An 18,308-nucleotide genomic window follows, 5' to 3' on the forward strand; every position below is an offset into this window, starting at 1 on the left:
AAAATATCTTGCTGGATATAAAAGCTTGTTCCTGACATTTAGAGGGACAATAGCTTAATTATTTTCTTTTTCTCTTTTTTTTTTTTGCAGGAGCATTGGCTTTTAAACATCATAAACTTTACATTAAAATGTTAATTTCTGATTGGGCTACGCAAATGTTTCAGAGGTCAAAATATTAAATTACAGAAGTTGATCTTTAAATTTATTTTTATTTTTTTTATTAAAGTCCAAAATAATTGAATTTTTGATGGTATATTTTTAAAATAAGTCAAAACTTTTTTTGACATGCTGAAAAAAACAATTTTCTCACTTTTTTATCATTTCAATTACCCATCTACATAAGCTTTTCAGTTACTGAATAAAAAGAGTTAGTGGTCTAATTCAGATGCTGGTGTAGTCATTTCAGATTACCTGTACAAATCCTTCTGTATGAACAGGTTCTCCCATATTGCATTCTCACCACTGGCTCTGTGTAGTATTAAAGCCAAAAAAATCTGCATCAAGCCTCCATCAATGTGTGGCCCAGGTTCTGATACCCTGTTGATATAGACTAAACTGCCCCGGGCTACAAGAACAGCTACATACTGTAGAAGTATAGCTATAATACTGTATATCCAGTATCGGCATGTGGATGAAATTAGGTTACTTGCCTTGTTAAATGGCAATACTGTTAAAGAAATCAGGAATTCCTTTGCAATTTGGCATTGCACGTCCTGACATCATGCTGACCAGATTTAGTTTTAATCTAATGAGGACACTTAAACGTTTAAAATGTGTCAAAATCCAAAATGGCCACCTTCCCATTGGGTGGAATTAGGGTGGAAATATACTTGCTGTTAAACCACGTGCTTGTGTAGTCAATGAACTTATTTGTTCACATACTGTACTTGCCCATCTACTACGCATGTTACCAGAGGATTCCAATAGGGGGCACACTGGAGGTGCTTAGTTTTCATGATAGCATCCGCAGTGCTGTGGTAAAGTTACATCATTTAGATGGGGGTAATTGCAGACCTGCAGACATGGTCACACAACATTCAGTAGTTTTTCCGGCTGACTTCGCTGCCCCCCACTGTTTATAACATGTTAACTTCTGAGGATGTGCATAAGCTATGCACAGAATAAATGCAGGCTACGCAAGGCAGCCATCAAGCTCGTGCTAAATTTGGTCCTGAGCAGAACCGTCCATTATTTCATTCATTCATTCATTCATTGTCCATACCATTTACCCCATGTAGGGTTGCAGAGGGATCTCAAGACACAAAGCAGGGAACACCCTGGACAAGGTTCTAATCCTCAAACACATCATTTGTACGCTACAGCCTACACTGCATGTCTTTGGATTATGCCAGGAAACCTAAATACAGGGAGAACATTTAAACTCCATGCACATAGACACCAGATACAAGATTTGAGCCCTGTATCCTAAAGGTGTGAGTCAACAGTGGTGATCAATAAGCCACAATGCCTCCTCAATTAGACCCAAAGGCCCACCAAATTTGGTGTGTGTAGATGAAACATGAGTAAGAAGGATTAATTCCTTATCTTTTTAGGAAAATGACAAGCGCCTCAGAAATGACCCGGGTATTAGATAAAAAAATATCTAAAATCCTTTGTACCATGTGTGCTTGGACTCTTGAAATCCAGGACTTACAGGATGTAGCATTACATTATTACGGTCAGAGTCTATAAGCACTAGCATAATAATAATAATTATTATTATTATTATTGTAATGCATTTTTGTTTAAAAACAAATTATGATTCAAAAGGAGACTTAAGTGGAGATTTGATTACAGCCTTATATCATGTATGATTCTGAATAAATGGGTCTTAGAATAAGATGTGAATTTGGTTGGAGAATCTGTTACAGATTCTTTCGGGAAGAGAATTCCAAAGACACAAAGCAGTACGGCTAAAGGCTTTAGAGCCCATGGTGGTCAGGCGGGGAGAGGGTGTAAAAAGGAGTCTTGATGAAGAAGTGTGCGAGAGGGCGTGTAGAACTGAACGAGCTCTGATAAGTAAGGCGGAGCAAGCTTTAAATGTAAGAAGGAGAATTTTAAACTCTATACAGTATTTAATGGGGAGCCAGTGATGTTGTTGAAGAGTGGGGGTAATGTGATGCATTATGGGTATTTATGATACAGGTAGCAGAGTTCTGGATAAGTTGGAGTTTATGTAAGAGTTTTTGTGGTAGACTAGTTAGGTAAATTAAGGATACTGTACCTACTTAAACATTGATGGAGACCAAGTGCACACCTTCATGGCACGTTGGTATTCCTTAAAGGCATTGGCCTCTTTCAGCGGCCAAAATGTGCCCTGACGCACTGCAAAAAACAGTTCAGGAATGATTCAAGAAACATAAGGGTTCACGGTCTTGACTGTGCCTCCAAAGTCCCCAGATCTCAACCTGATCAAGAATTTATAGGAAACAATACAGATCCATGAAGGCCACATTTTACAACTTAAAGCACTTGCTGTTCAGTGCTGTTCAGACAGCACTAAGGGACCTTGACAGGGTTTTAATGTTATGGCTAATTGCTGTAAATGTTCATGTAAAATGATGTGGTGTGAGCATTTTGGCCACAAGGGGGCGAGATCCCCTTAAAACCATCTTAGAAATGTAATGGTTGTGGTTTTACATCCTTCAACTGGCCATTACAGTAAATATCAATTACAGTATTTAATTTACTCTGACCATGCATTGAAATAAAGTGAGCACAAATATCAATAATAAAAGTTGAAGTTGTATAAACCTTTGCACACAAGTTATTTGTAATTGCTTCTGTATATCCATTACTATTTAAAATAAAGTTCTTTCTTTCTTTCTTTCTGTTGTTTAAAGAAATATAAATATTATATTTATATTTAATTGATGACATGATTGGAGTACAATTAATCGTTCATAACTTGTAAACCAGGTGTAAAAACATTATTTATTTATTTATTTATTTTTATTTAAGCAATGGCTGTATTTTCTCTTGTATTGTTTTACCAGGGTTGAGTTTTCGTTAACTACCATCCATGTTAATGTCATAAAGACATTAATGATTTATCTAAATGTATTTTTTTATTATTTATTTAATTAGACAAATTAAGTTAAAATTTTATTCATTGAATTTAATTAATTTAGTGTGTGTGTTACAAACTATTTGGGAACACCAATAAACCTCACATGTCTTTGGACTAGGGGAAGAAAACTGGAGTACCCAGAGGAAACCCACCAAGCACAGGGAGAGGATGCAAACTCACAGACCCGAGAGGGAAATCGAACCCAGACCCTAGTGGTGCAAGGCCACAGTGCTAACAACTAGGCCCCGTGCAGCCTACAAAGGAATTCATGATTATCAGGAAATTCAGATGATACAACTTCCTCTTGAACCATTTCGTAGAGTTTTACCTTCCTTATGACTGCATTAGTAAATGTAGTACGAGTTTAACAAAAGTCATAATACACTTTACTGTGAGACTTTAAGGAACTACCCACTCATATTAATTAACCTGTCTGGTATTCATCTGAAGTTAATTATCCAGCCCTCAAACAAACCAAAAACCAAACATGGAAATAAATAACACTGTTGAAGAAATAGGTGTAGTTAAATGCGGTTACAGAGACCGATGTCAAATTGTGCCTCATTCTCAGGTCGGTTAATAATTAATAATAATTAACTTGCTAATCCGGTCTACAATTCCGGTATATCCTATTTTTTTAATGACTGTATGACGTATTTAATTGTACTGAGCAGCGTCTGTTTTGATTACAGTCTAATTTGTCACTTAAAATAAGCTTTAGTTCTTCTTTTATGGTAACTGCAAAAGATGTGGACAGGTTTTCTTCCGGTTGGTTACAACACACACACCGTAATAAAGTAGATAAGTTATGTAATGGTGTATACACTGCATGATCCAAGATGTACAATAAACCAGGTTTATCTGTTCACTCACTGTTGGAGGGGAAAGCGTGAGAGAGAAATTATCTGTCAGTAGTTCCAACAGAAAAAAAACCCACAAAGTAGTTCAACACACACAGGATTTATGAACTGTGTCAGTAGATCCAACACACACACACAGAAATCATGTATTATGTGTTAGTAGTTCCAACACACACACACACACACACACACACACAGAAATAATGAAGTATTTGTCAGTAGTTCTTACACACACACACACACACACAGTTGTTCTAAGCTAAAGGGCAGCAAAATTTTCATACGTGCCACCTGTTAGAACGAATGACGCCACACAGGTGCGCGAGCGCACAGGCACACCACAAACAGGGCGTGTCCATCTTCATCAAGCGGGTTTGCATAGGTGTGCTAGTGCGCATGCGCGGTGGGACAGGGCTTATTGCGATTACAGAGGCAGAGAGAGAGAGAGAGAGAGAGATTAATCTTACACGAGTGTTTTTAATCTTCTGAGCGGATAAACTCGGACAGTAAACCCCGCGGTTTGGACGGAGCGGCCATTTTGATGGAGCGTTTTTGGAGAAAGTGGAGCTGGAGGAGGAAGACTGCAGTCTAAGGGAGAGAAACACACACACACACACACAGTGAGAGGAGAAGTTGTCTCTGGCCTCGGCTTTTCACTTCCCAGCTGCTTCACTTTTCCACCTTCGGTGTTTATCGTTTGTTTTCCTGCTTTACTACATTTTGGACTTAAAAACAGCCATGAAGGACCGACTGGAGCAGCTGAAGGCGGTGAGTGACTGAGGGAGTGAAGGAGTGAGTGGGTGAGTGAATGACTGAGTGAGTGACTGAGTGAGTGAGGAGTGACTGAGTGAGTGGGTGAGTGAGTGAGTGGGTGAGTGAGTGGGTGAGTGAGGAGTGACTGAGTAAGTGGGTAAGTGAGTGAGTGGGTGAGTGAGTGACTGAGTGACTGAGTGAGTGGGTGAGTGAGTGAGTGGGTGAGTGAGTGAGTGACTGACTGACTAAGTGAGTGGGTGAGTGAATGACTGAGTGACTGACTGACTGAGTGAGTGAGTGAATGACTGACTGACTGAGTGAGAGACTGAGGGAGTGAGTGAGTGAATGACTGAGGGAGTGAGTGACTGAGTAAATGAGTGAGTAAGTGAATGAATGACTGAGTGAGTGAATGATTAAGTGACTGAGTGAGTGAGTGACTGAGTAAATGAGTGAGTAAATGAGTGAGTGACTGACTGAGTGAGTGGGTGACTGAGTGAATGACTGACTGAGTGAGTGAATGATTAAGTGACTGAGTGAGTGAGTGACTGAGTGGGTGACTGAGTGAATGAGTGAGTGAGTGACTGAGTGGGTGAGTGAGTGAGTGAGTGAATGACTGAGTGAGTGACTGAGTGGGTGAGTGAGTGACTGACTGACTGAGTGGGTGGGTGAGTGAGTGAGTGACTGAGTGGGTGAGTGAGGGAATGACTGAGTGACTGACTGACTGACTGAGTGGGTGAGTGACTGAGTGACTGATTGACTGACTGGGTGAGTGAGTGAGTGAGTGATTCAGTGATTCGGATCAACGTCTCAGCTGATAAACAGCGGTTTTCCGTGTCAGAGTGTCGAGTTCAGCTCGTTTCTTTACTTCCTGTGGGTTTAACAAAACACAACATGCGTGTAAAATCTCACCAAAGGAGAAAATAAGGTTTAATTTAGGACTTAAAATAAGTTAAATAAGTTGCATCCTAAACAGGATCTGTTCCATCCAGCTGTGTGATTTAACATAGAGGGGAAATAATAATAATAATAATAATAATAATAATAGTAATAATAATAGTAATAATAATAATAATTATGCCAGAAATAACCTCTTTTGTGTTATTATTAGAGTAATAGATGTGTAATAGATGTGTAGGTGGATGTCAGATGTAAGATGAGTAGATGATGGATGATGTGCTCAGCTGACTCGGTGTGTGTGGGGGTCATGGGACGAAGGCAACAGAAAAGTGTGTGTGTGTGAGAGAGAGAGAGAGAGGAACAGCAATAAATTAGTACATGAGCAAGTCTGTAACACTGTTCGGCTGGACTGTGTATACATACAGAGACGTTATACAAAACACACACACACAGAATGAGTGAGAGGTGGACAGATAGAAAAACAGCAAAGAAATAACTTAATGTAAAGAAACATGAACGTTAATTGAGAAAACAACAGTGAGAGAGAGAGACTTATGGACTGATGCACATAATGATAACACATAGGACGTATGAACTTAGGACAGCATCAGACAAAAAAGCCTGAAATCAGCCAGATTAACAATCTGACAGACAGACTACAGGAAAAACTGAGAGACGGTCAAAAATACGTAACGTGAGACATCTACATGTCAGACAGACAGGCACAACAAAAATCAACTAGTCTGACTAATAGATAAAATATACAGAATGAACAACAGATGCAGACGGGCGGATAGACAGACCGAGAGACAGACGGACGGGCGGATAGACAGACCGAGAGACAGACGGATGGGCGGGTAGACAGACCGAGAGACAGACGGACGGGCGGATAGACAGACCGACAGACGGACGGGCGGATAGACAGACCGACAGACAGACGGACGGGCGGATAGACAGACCGAGAGACGGACTGGCGGATAGACAGACCGAGAGACAGACGGACTGGCGGATAGACAGACCGAGAGACAGACGGACGGGCGGATAGACAGACCGAGAGACAGACGGACGGGTGGATAGACAGACCGGGAGACAGACGGACGGGCGAATAGACAGACCGAGAGACAGACGGACAGGCAGATAGGCCAACCAAGAGACAGGCGGACAGGCAGATAGACCGACTGAAAGACAGACAGACAGGAGGATAGGCAGGTAGACTTACCGATCAAGAGACAGACACATGGGAAGGAAGGTAAAATGAATGAGAGACAGACAGACGGGCGGATAGCAGACTGAGAGACAGAAGACGGACGGATAGATGGACCGAGAGACAGACGGACGGGCAGGTAGACAGACTGAGCGACAGACAAGTGGAAAGGCAGGTAGACTGTCCGACCAAGAGACAAACAGGTGGGAAGGAAGGTAGAACGAATGAGAGACAGACGACGGGCAGATAGATGGACCAGAAGACAGACAGACGGACGGGCAGATAGACGGACCGTGAGACAGACAGACCGGCAAATAGATGGACCGAGAGAGAGAGACGGATGGGCAGGTAGACAGACTGAGCGACAACCAAGTGGAAAGGCAGGTAGACTGACCGACAAAGAGACAAAGTGGTGGGAAGTAAGGTAGAACAAATGAGAGAGAGACAAACGGGCGGATATACGGACAAAGAGACGGACGGGCGGATAGACAGACCGAGAGACAGACGGCCGAGCGGATAGGCCAACCAAGAGATAGGCGGACAGGCAGATAGACCGGTTGAGAGACAGACAGACAGGCAGGTAGACAGACCAAGCAACAGACAGGTGGGAAGGCAGGTAGACTGATCGACCAAGATACAGACAGGTGGGAAAAAAGGTAGAACGAACGAGAGACACACAGACGGGAAGGCAGAGAAACATATAAACAGGCAGATTGAGAGACAGACAGGCAGATACACTGACAAAGAAACAGACGGGGAGACAGATAAAAAGGCCCAGAAACAGGCGGCCTGAGAGACAGGCAAACCGAGAGACAGAACAACTGACAGCCCAGCTGAAACCCCTATGAAGACAGACTGATTGAGAGTCAGACCTACAAATAAACAGGTAGGCAGCTCTAGAGAGACAAAGTGACCAGGACACCACAGGCAAAAAGACTGACAGTCAGAAACTGACCCATAGACCAACAACAGACCGTCCAAATATAGAAAGATGGACACAAAGACAGACAGACAGGATGAAGAACCCATTAACACATAACATGAAAGAAAGAGACAGAGATCAAACAAACTCCTGTGAGTCAGAGGCAGGATTTGTTGTCGTGGCAACGTTTCTTGGTCAGTTAAATATTTTCCTTAGCGCTGCGCTTCTGGCAGAAACCTGGACCTGAAGAAATAGTATGGAGGAGGTTAAGTGTGCGTGTGTGTGTGTGTGTGTGTGTGTGTGTGTGTGCACGTCACTGCTTACGACGGAGCCCAGTTTACAAACTTCTAAGAAACTTTTTAGATCAAAGATACAAATTAAGCGCTCGTGACTTATCTCCCATCCGATCTCTCTGAAGTCAGGGAGAGACGATCGCGCAGCTGAGAGGACTGATGAGGGGGAGTGTGTTGCCGTGTGTGTCGCCGTCGTGTGTGTCGTTGCCGTGTTTGTCGCCGTCATGTGTGTGTGTGTCGTTGCCGTGTGTGTCATCGTCGTGTGTGTGTGTGTCATTGTCGTGTGTGTGTGTCGTCTCCTTAGAATGCTGCAGGCTTTACTTTGGCCTGTGTTTTCAGAGATCTGTCTCTGTGCAATGTTTAACTTGTTGGTGGAGCTGCTTTGTTCTTCTCTTGTGCGCACACAAGCTTATTTTGAATGAACACTCACGCACGCACACGCACGCACACAAACTCTTCTGCCAGCCTCCGTGGGACACTTAACAGCTGAGGAGTGTGTGTGTGTGTGTTTTCTCCTGTGGAATTCCAGGAAACTCACTTAAATGCTCAGCTTTGCTTCTTCCCTTCGGTGACACATGGGGGGAAATGCTTTTGTTTTATTCTCAGTCAGCACACACACACACACACACACACACACACACACCTTTGTTCTTTCTTGTGTTACCCGGGTGGGTGAGATTTCTGCTGAGCTAGTGTTAAACAGACATCTCTCGCTTGTTCACACACACACACACACACACACACACACATGCAAACACACAGTCTCTCTTCAGGAAGTCGCCTTATCACCGTTTCTCAGTTTTTCCAGTGCGTGCTTAGTGTGTGTATATAAATGTGTGTTTGAGTGTCTTTTTGACCTTCATACAAGCACACGTTGTTCTTAGCTTTATAACTTTTCAAATCTTCCTTCAGTTAAGACGTTATTAAAGCAAAGCTTCATCCTGAAGCACATTGCATGTGTTTTATATCCAAATATTGGTGTTGTGTTTAGTTTAAGTGTTGTGAAAGAAGTTAGGGTGTGTGTGTGTGTGTTTGTTTGTATTGTTCTGATGTCCCAAAAGGATTTCAGTAGCAGTCAGAATTCAAAATCAGACAGATTTTGTTCTTACAAAACAGAGAGAGAGAGAAACATTTGCTCGTGATATTCCATCAGTCTGAGCGTCCCAGAATGCATTGCAGGTTGGGGCCTAAATCTCTGCTGCATTGCTTATGAATCCCCGATGCAGCGGAAGATCAGGAGTTAAAAAATATGAAAAAATAATGCAAGCTATAAACTAGAACTGTTGCCATTCATTCCATTGATTAATTGATTTAATCTTTTGTTGGTTGATTTAAATTGATTCAGAATCTGTTCACACTTTTTAATTATGTAGTTGAACTTACAAATGATAAATAGTGTAAAATTGATGGATTTCTTAAAAGTATACCACTCTAAAAAAAGAAAAAACACGAAATACTCTTGATTTGAAGTTATTACTACGTTGTCTTTGTTGGACTTTGCCCCATCAGCCGGACTGGGGTGTGGTGCAGAAGATCGTCAGGAAAACAAAAAAATTATAATTGATCGGTTTGTGCAAAACCAGGTTACACAGCTTTTTAATGCTTATTATTTTTACTTCAAACCCTATGCCTGAGACGAATCGGACCATAACCATGAACGTGCTGTTGAATGGAATCGGAAATCGTAACGCTCAAGGAATGGCCACACACAGAACTATCCAAAAGTTTGGACACACTTCCTTATTCGATTAAAAAAATATATATATTTTTGGTGATTTATTTTCCACATTCCAGAACAATATTGGACGAGATTTAAAATTTCCCATGATGAACTTGGCTTTCATGAAAATTTCCCAAAAAAGCAAGACTAAAAACGTACCTCTGCTGCAGGGGAGAAGTTCATTTAGAGTCACCGGCCTCAGAAATCACATATTAACCTCCAGCATCTTAGATTAAAGCCGTTATGAAGGATTTATAGAGCAGAAGTAGCAGAAACATCTCGATTTTAAATATTCAAAGGAGAATATTGCGTATGTTGGACGCTTTAGCATTGTTTTACAGTGTAGAACAAAAATAAAAATCAGGAAGGACCGTAAACATAGAAGGTGTGTCCAGACTTTTGACTGGTAACATACGTTTTTAAGAAAGAAATTATAATATAAACACACCAGGAACATTTGATTAATTTAGAAACTACAGCTCCAGCTCTGGGAACATTTGTGAAGCTTTGTGAAATCAGTTATAAAAATCTATATCCGTTTGGATACGTTGTTGAAACTAAATATATCTTTTACTTTTCAACATGAAGCCTATTTAAATTAGTTTGATAAGGACATGTAGTTACTCTGATATTCATATTTCAAATGATGTCACATTTTTTGGTAAACACTGTACCACCGCAAGTACATTTTAGGCCTGTAGAAACACTGCGCATGGGATAAATATGTGTCTGTTTTAAAAATATAATCCATGAAGGAGTGGCGACATAATGATGATGTTACTATTATTAAGACAATGCTGATTCATTTCTAATACCAGTTTATCCTGAAGTGTTATTCTACTCATATATGAGCTACCCTGCCTGGATGTGTTGTCATAAGAAAACCACTTATTAGTAAGACTAATTAGAAAAAGACGCTTGCATTTGCTAGGGAGTATAAAGATTGGACTTTGGAGCGATGGAAAAAGGTCATGTGACCTGATGAGTCCAGATTGAGCCTATTCCAGAGTGAAGGGCACGTCTGAGTAAAAAGGGAAGCACATGAAGTGATCATGCATAGTGCTCACTTTATAATCCTCTAGAGACAGTGTGATGATCTGAGGTTACTTCAGTCGCTCGGGTTGAGGCTCAGAAATGTTACGTGGCAATAAAATGAAGTCAGCTGATGATCTGAATTTACCGAAGGAGTTTTTCTTTCAAATATTCCAGGATGCAAACTGTAAAAGATTGTGTTTCTGGAAGCATAAGGAAACATTTTCACACACAAACCCGACACCACATTGTGTGCTGTAATCAAAGCTAAAAGCGGTTGAACGACATAGTAGTAGTGTGTGTGCAACCTTTTTATTTGCTCCCAGGGAGTGTATTATTACCTTTGGAATAATTTATAGCTGCCTTTATATATAATATTTTATCGAATGTCCACCATACAAGTTCTTTTCTTTTTTTTTTTCTCCCTAATTTAGTTGTATCCAATTCCACATTAAGGCTACTATTACCACTCAGTCGTGAGGGTCGAAGACTTTCACGTGTTTCCTCCGAACCACGTGAGGCCAGCCGACCACATCTTTTCGAACTGCTCGCTCATTCACCGTACGTAACACACTTGGAGGACAGCGCTGTCCGCTCCTTCCGCGTGTGTGAGCTCACAGACGCCCCTGATTGGCTGTCGATTCGTGATTAATGTGGGAGCATAAAGTACCTCTCATTCCTCCCCTCTGAGAGAGCTCGGCCAATCAGCTCTCTCTAAACCTCCGGCTGTGAAATGTTACAGCATCATCTGAACTCAAAGTCGCGATCTCTGGGTGATAGGGCGAGCACTTTACTGTAAACAGTTGTTCCTTCTTTCCTCTAGAATTTCTTTTTCTTTCATTCAAACCAGAACATCTTAAATACGTTGGCATAAATTTTGTTACAAATCCTCTGTGTCAAAGATTATTTACTGACTTTGTTACATAACATAACTGTTTTTTTGTTAATCTGTTTATTTTTTAACCTTTGATTATGTGAAGAATTTGCCAAACAGGTCCATACAGAAACCTGCGGCTTATCTTACAGCTTGACAGTTAATGCTTAAATTAAATAGTTTTGCTCAGCCCTTATCTGGAATAAAGTATAAAAGTTAAAGTATAATATATAATTTTAATTTGACACTTTTTTGTTGTGTTTAGTATTAATGTTGTTGTTCTTAGAAAACAGTAAAAAAAAATATGGAGGTTTATGGTTGGATGTGCCATCTTTTGTGTGTGTGTGTGTGTGTGTGTGTGTGTGTGTGTGTGTGTGTGTGTGTGTGTGTGCATGTTGAGTGTCTGTTAGTGTGTAGCTGTTTGTGGTCGGGCAGTACAGCCACTAATTTGATGACGCTTGAGAAAAACCCATCTTGACTCGAACTTTGAGCTCAACATCTTGTGACTGGCAGCGTGTGTCATAAAGACGTCGTCCACCACAGAGTTTCGAGGTCGCTGCTTATCATTTTTAACACCCTCAGCTTGTACAGGTGTATGTATGTATGTATGTCGGACGTGAGATCATGGATAAGGAGCCTAAACCACTAAAACTGAACCCTACCATCAAGAACTAAGCCACGGTGGTGTTTGTTCCTCTTCATTAAAACCAAAAAAATTCATTAAAACCAAATGGATTCAAATTCAGATTCAAATTTTATTTGTCAGGTAAACTGTCATAAAGAAACTGTTATAAAATTTAAAAAAAAATGAAGAATATGAAATAAGAACATAATTAAAAAAAGAAAATACTCAATAAATGGATAATATGCAAGAGAAATATAATAATAATAATTATAATAATAATAATAATAAAATTTACACCATGTACAAGTAATAAAATAGAATTGAAGTGGAATTGAAATGGTAAACCAATGTCCAGTCACAAGCAGAAAAATGTGCAAAACCCAGGTGTGCAAAATGTAGACCGTGTGTTAAATGTGCATTAATGTGCAACGTGATGAGTGTATGGGTGGAGAGAGTAAGAATTGTGCTATTGTTGAGAGGACAAAGAAAGCAGGTGTTTAGTCCTGTGTGTTGTTCTGATTGAGAGTACGTACATCCTGCGGGAAGAAGCTCCTCCCCAGTCTCTCTGTGTTGGCCTTCAGGGAGTGGAAGCGCTTTTCAACAGTGAGAACTGTCCATTGTTGGAGTGGCTGAGGTCCTTCACCATTTTCCTGCACTTGATTCAGCACTGCTTACAGTAGATTGAGTGCAGGTCAGGGAGCTCGGTGCGAATGATGGATGATCAGCTGATCTGAACCAGGGTGCGATGTTTCTGTTTCCCGTCAGTATGCACTCACTCTATAGTGCAGGAGTAGAAGTTCCTATGCACCTTGCAGTGCAGTCTGAAGTCCCTCAAGTGTCTAAGGTGTTAGAAACGCTGCCGGGCCTTTTTCACAACGGTGTTGATGTGACAGGACCATGTGACCAGGAAAATTCCTGTGTGATATGAACAATGAGGTATAGGAAGTTGATCTCTCTAATAATTACAAGGGTCTGGTAGTTCCTCTCCTGCTTCGTACTAAGGTCCGCTATTAGCTTCATTATCTTGCTGATGGTAAGGAGGAGGTTGTTCCACTCACACCAGTTCTCCAGATTTCTGATCCCCTCGAGGTAAGCCATCTCGTTGCTGTCAGAGAACACGCCCACCACGACGGTGTCGTCAGCAAACTTGATGATGGTGGTGGAGTTGGTGTATAGCAAGTACAGCAGGGGGCTCAGAACTTAACCCTGTGGGGCTCCAGTGCTGAGGTGAGGGAGGCTGAAACATGTCTGCCCATCTTTACTGCTAGTCAGGAAACACACTACTAACCAGTAAAAATATAAAATCAGTCCCATGACCCACCGATGGCCATTTCTTTTTCCTCTTTATGCTTTTTGCATCACACAGTGATGAAAGTGCTATCTGCTCTCTTCTTACACAAACATGACCCACTAACAAGAATTAGTTATTGTCACTGTGATTGACTGACAGGGCAGCACACTCACAATCTCTAAACCATAAGGCGAGCGCTACAGGCCCTGCAGGCAGATAAACCAGATAGCTAAAGCTGGGAGGTACATTTGTTTTCTATTTGCATATAAAACAACTCAATTATTCTAAAAATACATTTGGGGAAACAATAACTTGATTGTATTGACAGGTGATACGAAAAAAGAAACCCTGCCATAAACTCCATCAACTGTGGTGATTCACAGAGGGATGCATTTGTAAATGGCGTGTTGCGTTATGGTTTAAAACTGTGAATATTTGTCAAGCAGCGTCAAGTTCTGCAAGGTCCGCAAGCATCCGCAAGGACAGCCAAAAAAATGTAAAGTTTATGACGTTTAAAGACGGAAACGTAATCACAGTGCCAAAACTCACGGTGAATCATGATGAACCGTACTTACGGCCACCCCGCCAAACCGCGTAGGTGAGATAGGAGTATAAGCAAATAGGGCTACTAGGACAGCCGCCAGAGTCGTAGATTCGAATCGATTCAATTCAATAGCAACAAAGTTTACTGTCTCTATTTCAAGCGACGTTAAATGCCATGTCTTATACAAAGCAATCATCTGTTTGTTTCCTGCCATTCTTCTACTCCATACTCCAGTCCTGTTGGTGGCAGTATTGAACCAACTGTTCATAAAACTCCAAAGAAGGACTTCTGTCAAAATGTGAGTGTGAGAAGATGGAAGCGCTTTCTACTGTCTGCTAAAATTATATAAGGTGTATAATTTTAAGCAATGACTTAATTTTAGAGCATTTAGTGTCTGTAAGTTTCCCTAAATAATTTTAAAAGTGTGAAATGATTTAAAATACGGCGACCGGAAATAAATCTGTAGCTTTAGAAACTAGAAATGTTAATGATTAGAGATGGTAATGCTTAATTCTTTAATGAATTAACTACCATTAAGAATTTTAACTGAATAAAAAGTAGTGGTAACCTCAACAATGCAGCTGTAATGTAACATTAGCTTAGCTCTCCTTGTTACCCAGGCTCCTTATATGCTTACTAATAACAAATTTTTGAAGAGACAAGTCTGTCACAAAACCTATAAAACACTTTCAGTGAACCGACCGTTCAACAGCATCAACTGTCGCATGTTTGCGATGGTTTACGAGCTTGTCACTTGCACAGCTGAGGTGTGCATGGCTGTACGGAGGTGCTAACCTCAGACGGGTCTGTGTGCTCATGTGCAAAGAGAAAGAGAGAGAGAGAGGCTGAGCAAATCAACGCACTGAGTGCAGTTGAATGAGATTATTAAGTAGAGGTCAGTGTTCAAACTGTGCTGCTAGAACAATTTCAATAAAACGTAACTAGATGCACAATTCCCCCTCCGGTTATTGTCAATTATTAATGGTGAATCCATTATTAATTGTTAACATTGTTAACAATTGTAACACTGATATTGATTGTTTGAATATCAGTGTGAAATCTGCAACCCTGTTAATTAGGGCTGCACGATTTAACGCTTGTATATTATTTTAAACTGCAGTATGTAAGTATTATTTAATATACCATTTTGTACCATTTAGGCTAACAGCTCATAACGACACATAATATAATTAATTAATTAAAAAAAAACTCCTGACTATGCGTATATTATCTACTGCATTCAAATAATCGAACAGGTCCCTTTTGTAATTTCGATTTGCATGCGACAAATTGTGCAGTCCTATTATTGATAATTAGTAGGTTAATTGGTGTTTAGAATTGTATTAACTGGTAATATTTGTTTTACATAATGTTTCTCTTTAGCTCACTCATTATATTAACTTTCAGTTCAGGCGATTTGCAGTACCAAACCTTTATGGGTGTATTTTAAGAGGCTTTATTTTGAATAGCCTTTCAACAGCCTTATTTGTTTATTTATTTATTTTTTTCTGGTTAAGCTATTTGAGCTTCGGTTTACATAATTACTAGGGTTGGGGGGAAAAGTCGAGTGGTTACAAATCGCGAAATTTTTTGTGTGGTATCAGCACACGGACTCCAAAATCAATTATTTATAAATTATTTGAATTTGAGGTGTTAAAACGTTTCTATTCCTCTATAATCACACATAGGCTTGTTTAAAATAGTAAAAAAAAAAAATAATAATCTTATAGATTCATGGATATTTATGAAATCATACCACTGTACTTAGAGAATCGCAATATGAATCAAATTTGTACATACAGATATTGTGATATTATGGTATCATGATTTTGGAGTCAGCCCTAGTAGTTGCGTAAACTGAATTAGTTAAGATCAAATAGCTTAACCAAAATAATGAAATAAATAAGGATGAAATAATAAAAGCATTCCTCATCTCTGTCCTCAGTCACAAACAAGGCCACTTAAAAACAGCCACTGAACTGAATTAATAGTTGAGTGAGCTAAAATGAAACATTATGCAAAACAAATATTACCAATTATTAACACCAATAAACCTACTAATTATTAATAATAGCACTGCACAGGTAATCATGCATTATAAATTGTAAAAAAAAAAAAAATTGCAGAAGTGATCTGTGCGATTATTTAATTGCAAAATGCTGTTATTATTACGGATAATGTTACTGTGCATTGTGAGCGAATGATCGATTATTGATTGTTATGCTATCAGTTAAGAAAATTGCAAGCCAATTGCAGAACTCCATCACATAGCCCTACTCATAGGCTACAGAAGCCAGACTTTGTTGCATATTCTTGTCTTTGACAGGCTCTCCTTCTGTATCTTCCCGTCTAATGCACTATAGTACAATTAGAATATAAGCTGACATCCGAGGATGAGCATGTACGGTTGTACGATGCCAACAGGTCAGTAAACAGATTCACTTTATGTATCTTGAGGAAAAATTTATTTAAATTGGAATGGCTTCACATTGAATATCTGCAGTATGTTGAAGCGTATGATGTCGCAATCAAGAGTTAACAAATCTCCTGAGTGGACAGTTTGCTAGACGTGAGAGACGTGAGCTAGCAAAACCATATGTTTACCTAGTACTTAGGTAAGATGTTGTGGATAAGAGCTCCTGCCGAGTAAAGAAGGGATGTACGTGTTAGTCATAGTAACCACACAAAATTGATTATAAACCTTATTAAGGTAAAGTTTGTGTTTTTGTTTTGTTTTATTGTAAAGAGGCAAAGTCAATCAAATTAGGTCTAATATTCTCCTTTTTACTTCACTGATTGTAAAAAAATTTAAAAAGAAAGAGAGAAACCTGTCTAGATAATGGCGTAAGCACCTCGAGGCAAACTTGTGACTTCCTAACATCTTAAGTTTAACTTTAGGCTTAAAGTTTACGTAATCGTACTCGTATAGCAAAGGGTAAGGTTATGTAAACTTTAAGTTAAAAAAGCAAGCAAGCTTGTTAGTTAGCTTTGTCTATACAGACTACAATTATTAGCATAAGAATCAAAATTCTTTCTTTTATTGCCACACTGACTTCAAAATCAAGTTTTTAAAATTAATTTTAAATTAAATTATATTTTTGTATTTGAGGTGCCAAAATGTTGCAGTTCCTTGGAAATCCTACAGGGGTAAACAATTCACACATTGTCACGCAGCGCCACATCTCGAAGCAAATTATTTGCTAAATTTGTTTTAGAATAGTAATTAAATCTGAGGAAAATGACGTTGAATCATTAATATCAAATAAAATCATGATTTTTACAGAATCGCAATAAAAATCGTATCGCCACCTGGGTATCGTGATAACATTGTATCAGGTGATCCGTGGCTCCGATTTCCATCACTAACAGTCCAGACACAGAGTCTGTCTGCCAAGTGCTGGTTTGTCTTGTTTTGTAATATGGAACAAAGCAGACACTTACATAACTTATATTATCAGACAGGCATCTACATTCTTTCTGATTCAGAAGCACTGAATCTAACGCTGATCTAACACACCTTATCCAACAAAACAAGGTCATCAGGATCCACTAAATATTTGAGTCAGGTGTGTTAGGCCTTGGACAATACAATTCAATGGAAGGTGCAGTTCTGAAAATTACAGGCTTTTTTAGATAAAATAAGTGTCTGATGATGATGCTTTAAGCAGAAATAAAGTCGAGCTGTACATTTGATAAAAAATAAAACAAACTCACATTGCGATTATTTTGAGACATACCGCGATTGTGATTTAAACTATGATGTTTAACTATTACACGTAGCATTTAGTATTTAAATCTATTTATATAGACTAAAACCAAATTATGTCACTAGAATTTTTTTTTATATTAAAAAAATATGTTTTATCGCAATCGGTCTATGGGAAGAGAAGAATGGAAAACCCCCTTATATCATTAAAAAAAATATATATATAAAAATCATTAGTTCATCTCAAAATTCAACAGATGGCGCTGTACATTTTGTAAATACGCGCCTATGAGTGTGCAATTGAAATCTACTTAAAAAACGCGATCTCGCGCCTTCATTTCACGTACTTTACGGTAATACATAAAATTTTTAGTTGATTCCAAAATTCAACAGATCGCACTTTACATTTTTAAATATGCGCTTATGAGTGTGCAATTAAATTGCACGTGATCGACACAGCTAGTTATTTATATTAATATTAAGAAATTAGGCTTTCCTGTTGACTAAAACCACACAC

At 39.4% G+C, this 18,308-nt stretch overlaps 1 protein-coding gene across 6 annotated transcripts in view; it reads left to right on the plus strand.

The window, feature by feature from the left end:
• The first annotated feature begins 4,364 nt into the window (after nucleotides 1–4,364).
• The window catches only part of stx3b (syntaxin 3b), a 34,625-nt gene continuing 20,681 nt past the window's right edge, over nucleotides 4,365–18,308 (plus strand). For all 6 annotated transcript variants that reach the window (XM_053505538.1, XM_053505541.1, XM_053505537.1 and 3 more), the window contains exon 1: nucleotides 4,365–4,698. In XM_053505538.1, coding sequence (XP_053361513.1) covers nucleotides 4,669–4,698 — 30 coding nt within the window. In that variant the 5' untranslated portion in view covers nucleotides 4,365–4,668. The remainder of the gene's footprint in view (nucleotides 4,699–18,308) is intronic.

This window comes from Clarias gariepinus, chromosome 10 (assembly GCF_024256425.1).
Source record: "Clarias gariepinus isolate MV-2021 ecotype Netherlands chromosome 10, CGAR_prim_01v2, whole genome shotgun sequence".
NCBI classification, from domain to species: Eukaryota; Metazoa; Chordata; class Actinopteri; order Siluriformes; family Clariidae; genus Clarias; species Clarias gariepinus.